Source organism: Mastomys coucha, unplaced genomic scaffold (genome assembly GCF_008632895.1).
Source record: "Mastomys coucha isolate ucsf_1 unplaced genomic scaffold, UCSF_Mcou_1 pScaffold3, whole genome shotgun sequence".
Classification (NCBI taxonomy): Eukaryota; Metazoa; Chordata; class Mammalia; order Rodentia; family Muridae; genus Mastomys; species Mastomys coucha.
In genome coordinates, this window is record NW_022196909.1 from 12,572,151 (window position 1) to 12,577,075 (window position 4,925).

A 4,925-nucleotide genomic window follows, 5' to 3' on the forward strand; every position below is an offset into this window, starting at 1 on the left:
CCCCCCCGTGCATGTGTGTGTGTGTGTGTGTGTGTGTGTGAGACCCATGTAAGCCTGTGAGTGGAGGCCAGAGGTCAACCTCAGCTATTATTTCCCAGGCACCAAGTCTCTTGCTTTTTTTGACTCAGGGTCCATCTTTTGCCTGGAACTTTCCAAATAAATTAGTTTGCTGCCTAGGGAGCCTTGGGCACCTGGCGGTCTTCATCCACACAGTGCTGGCATTGCAAGCATGTGGCATGATGACCAGGCTTCTTAATGTGGGTTCTGGGGACCAAACTCATATTCTCTTAGTTGCAAAGCAAGCACTGTGTATTAGCATTCTGTCTAAACTCCACCCCACGGTTACCTGGCAAGAGCCAGGTAGGCCTGACTCACTATAAAAGGGGTTGCTTGGCCCCTCCTTCCTCTCTTGCCTCTCTCTCTTGCTCCTCCTCTCAACCCATTCCCTTCCCCCCTCTCCACGTGGTCATGGCCAGCCTCTACTTCTTCTCTCTCTCTCTCTCTCTCTCTCTCTCTCTCTCTTTCTCCCTCTCTCTCTCTCTCTTTCTCTCTTTCTCCCTCTTTCTCTCTCTCTCTCTCTCTCTCTCTTTCTCTCCCTCTCTCTCTCTCTCTCTCTCTGCGCCTTTCTCTGCCTCTGTTACCCTCTTAAGTCCCCTCTCCACACCCTGAATAAACTCTATTCCATGCTATACCATATTGTGACTGGTCCCTTAGAGGGAAGGGATGCCTTGGCATGGGCCAGCTGAGGCACCCCCTTCCCCCATACCTCACCGCACCCCCATAGAAGATATTCTTATATCTCTTTATCTTTTTATAAATGCATCACTATGCTGACTGAGCTATAGCCCAACCCAACCCCCTAATTTTTGAGACAGGGTCACATGTAGCCCAAGATGGCCTCCACTTCACTGTGTAGTCAAGGATGACCTTGAACTTCTTCTGGTCCTCCCATTTCAACCTCTGGAGTGCTGGGATTACAGGCATGTGCCACTACATCTGCTTTATGTGGTGCTACTTAGAGCTTCATGCGCGCAAGGCAAGCGCTCTACAAACCCCAGATGGGTCCAAGAAATCTTCAAGGAGGTCAAGTCAAAAGCTTGCTTCCAGGAGAGGCTGACAGTTTGGGAAGGGGTCGCTGATATGCTAGTGAAACTCAGCAAGCAGTGGGTGGGTGTGTCAAACTGCAAACATTTTTTTTTAAGATCTATTTATTTATTTATTTTATGGATATGAGCACTCTTATCAGCATGTGTGCCTGCTCACTAGAAACGGACATCAGATCCCATTATACATGGTTGTGAGGTACCATGTGGTTGTTAAAAACTGAACTGAGGACCTCTGGCAGAGCAGGCAGCGCTCTTCACCCTTGACCCATCTCTCTAGCCCAAACTGCAAATGCTGTTGCTATGACACATTGAACAAAGCTACTGCTTTCACAAGTCAGCCAACCTAGCAATCCGTTTCTCTCTCTGGCCATACCAGCCACCCTGGTCCATCACTGGAATGAATTACCGGTTTAAGTAAACCACCATCATCATCCAGTCATCTTTATGGTGTGTCCTGATGCCGTAAATCTTGGCTGATATTTACAGTAGTGACTTTGAAGGGCACAGATACCAGAAACTCAGCTAAGAGACAGCAGTCTTTGAGAAAATGAACTCAGATATCTTCCCTGAAAACTCCCTCACTTCCCTCGGTCTAGTTTAAAATTCCAGATCTCGCGGTTCCAGTAGACTCCATAAATGATCGCTTCTGTCAGTGATGTCGCTTGCATTGCTCTTATTTACTTAAAAACACATCAATCAAGAAGGTAATATTAGCGGTACATACACTTCCTGGCACCTTGATACCCAGGAAATAGGAGCTGCAACCATTGGGCTCCTGAGCCTTGTAGCCAGGTCTGGGCATCGGCGCCTTTCCTAGCAGGAAGAAGGAGAAAATGGAAGAAATATTTAGAAGTCAAACATTTGACACGTATTCACTAAATAAACATTTCCTTAAAGCATATTCTATTTTTCATTTAAATGTCACTGTCTCCCATAAGATACTCTCATTGAATTGAGGAGGAGGTCACAGAAGAATTCTCTTTACTATTTTACAAACTGAATACCTCCCCCAGACAGAGTGGGGCCACACTCCCCCAGTACACCACAGCACACTGGAGGTCGCACATGGACAGCATCAGAATGGCAGCTGCACGTTCAAAGAGGTTAACTCTGTGTTGAAGAAGCGTAGGGTGTCTCTGCAGGTGTAGACACAGCATCGCTGACCACCGAGCAGAGCCATGCCTGATGTTCAAGAACTCCGTGGAAACAGTCTGGATGCTTTGTCATGTTCATGGACTTAAGAATCGTTTTTGTGATCTTGCAGATGTGTCAAAGAAGCTGGCTTCTTTGTATAACGGGGAGTCATCACACAACCTTGACCGGCCTGCTCCCTGCCCTGGTCTCTGCTTCCTGCATGACAGAATGTGAGAACCCCCCACCCCTGCCACAACCTTGAGCTCCACTACACCCTCCTCAACCATGAGCTCTACTATACCTTCCTTGCCATCTCTCTCTCTCTCTCTCTCTCTCTCTCTCTCCCTCCCTCCCTTTCTCTCTCTTTCTCTCTTTCTCTCTCTCTCTCTCTCTCTCTCTGTCTCTCTCAAACACACACACACACACACACACACACACACACACACACACATGCACACATACACGCACAGAGGGAGACCTGCCTCCTACCTGCTGATACCCTCTGAGACCATGAGACAAGATAAATACTTAATTTGCTTTAAATTTGTCCTCTAAGGTGTTTATGGAGGAGATGAAATGCACAGTACACCAGGAGTAGAATTTCTGGGTCATGTGATGACCCCGTGGTTAAGGTTGTGACCTTTCTGAGGGTACCTGGGCACTGTTTTCCCTAACTTGCTTCCAACTCCTGCACATCGTTATCCTTAACTAGAAGGGGCATCTCTCCTTCTCCTGCTTCCCCGACCAGAGGACGTGGGTTCCATTCATTCCCGCAGTCGCTGCACACAGTTTCCTTGACTCATTGTTTTGCTTCCTCGTTCATCTTGAACTCAATTTCCTTTCTATTTTCCATATATCTTCATATGCATTAATTTCCTTTGCATATTTTACATTTTTATTCTCTCACCTGAGTTTGGGCATGCCTTGTCTAACCTATTTTCTGGCTCTAATTTAAAACACTGAATTACATTGTTCCACTTATTAATTTTCTTTAGGTCAACTAATCCATTCAATTAACCCACTGACGTTTTTCTTTTAAATACTGTGTTTTTTTTTTTTTTTTTTTTTTAATTTTTTTTTTTTTTTTTTTTTTTTTTTGCAACTCACAGCAGGATCTTTATTCTATTCTAGCTAGCTCAACCCTTCTCCCCCAATGCACCACAGTCACGCAGGACAGTTTTTTTTTGGGGGGGAGGAGCCCCGAATGTCTGTGGGGTAAGGCTTTATAGTAAGCAGCAAGCAGGGAGTACGTGTGCAAGCATCTAATTGGAAAGCTGCTGTGGCCTTTAATATAATTGGCTGGTGCTGGGAGTCCTATTATAAACTTAACTTCTGCTCCCCTCCTCATTGGTGGTCGTTAGGCAGGGGGTGGGCTTGTAACCTGGGGGTGCAGGTTTGTTGAGGAAATAACCTGAAGACACTGGTCTTGTTGGGGATTAGCCTAGAGACTGGAGCTAGGCTCGGGTTCTGTTGGGGAGCAACTTGGAAACTAATGCTATACCAGCCTGTTAGTCTTCCTGAGTTCAAACTTAGGTCAGGTTCCCTAAAATAGAGTCTGAATTTAAAAGCTTTGGCATTTCATCCCCCCTTTCTCTTGTGACTAGAGGTCCCAATCATGGGACTTGAGGTGGACCTGGTCCGGAGGTGGACCAGATCTGACCACATAGAAAACTTCTGACACTCAGGTTCCTCAACAGGGCTCAAACTTCTGCACAAGCTTGCTCCGCTCTGCTCTGCAGATCTCACACAGAAAGCTCAGACAAGTCAGCTCTCAGACAGGGAAAAAGCAGGGAGTTTAACACAATGTTACAAACATAAAAATGCAAATACCTAGGCTAGCTTTGCTGGCTTTAAGACCCTCCGGATGGGTAGTCCTGTGTGTCATGGGGAACTTCCCGGCCAACGCACCAAAATGTTGTGCCAGGGAAATGTTATGCCAGGGAAATGTTAGTGATCCCCAAAAACACACACAGGAGCCCATCTGATGCAACTCCCAGAAGGGTCTTTATTCTGTTCGAGCTAGTTCACCGCCCCCCCCCATCCCTCAACACACCACCATCATGCAGGACGGTTTTGGGGGGGGGGGAGTCAAGTACTGTATTTTTTTTTTTTTTGAATTCTATTGATTTCTTCCTTGGGAATTCACTTTTCATTGGGTTTTGCTTGTAAAACTTTGTTTTCTTTTTATTCGATAATTTGGAATATTACATTATGATTTCTAGTCTTTGGGGCACTGATTCTCAGTGTGTTTGGTTTAGATTTTGGCCTGGGGTTTTATTTTTTTGAGCCAGGGTCTCACTATATGACCTTGTACCCAGAGTTCTCTTGTCTCAGCCATCTGAATTCTGGGACAACAGTACATACCACCATAATTAGCTGTTCCTCACATTTTAAATACTGATCAACATTTTTCCCAGGATAGATAATTGACAGAGAATGTAATTCTTAGTAAGAATTCTTAGAAAAACAAAACAAAAACAAACAAACAAACAAACAAAAAGGGGGCGCAGTGGACCCAGGTTTGGTTCCCAGCACCCAAATCTTGTGGTTCACAGGCATCTGTAACTCTAGTTCCAAAGGAGCCAACACCTCATCTGGCCCCCATGGGCACTACAAGTACAGACCCCACATGTGCGTCCCTCAAATGCACATACCACACACACACACACACACACACACACACAC

At 45.7% G+C, this 4,925-nt stretch overlaps 1 protein-coding gene across 2 annotated transcripts in view; it reads right to left on the reverse strand.

Moving 5' to 3' along the window:
- Pla2g12b (phospholipase A2 group XIIB) overlaps positions 1-4,925 on the reverse strand; it is a 24,037-nt gene that overhangs the window by 9,425 nt on the left and 9,687 nt on the right. For both annotated transcript variants that reach the window (XM_031346877.1, XM_031346878.1), the window contains exon 2: positions 1,831-1,919. In XM_031346877.1, the coding sequence (XP_031202737.1) occupies positions 1,831-1,919 (89 nt within the window). The remainder of the gene's footprint in view (positions 1-1,830; positions 1,920-4,925) is intronic.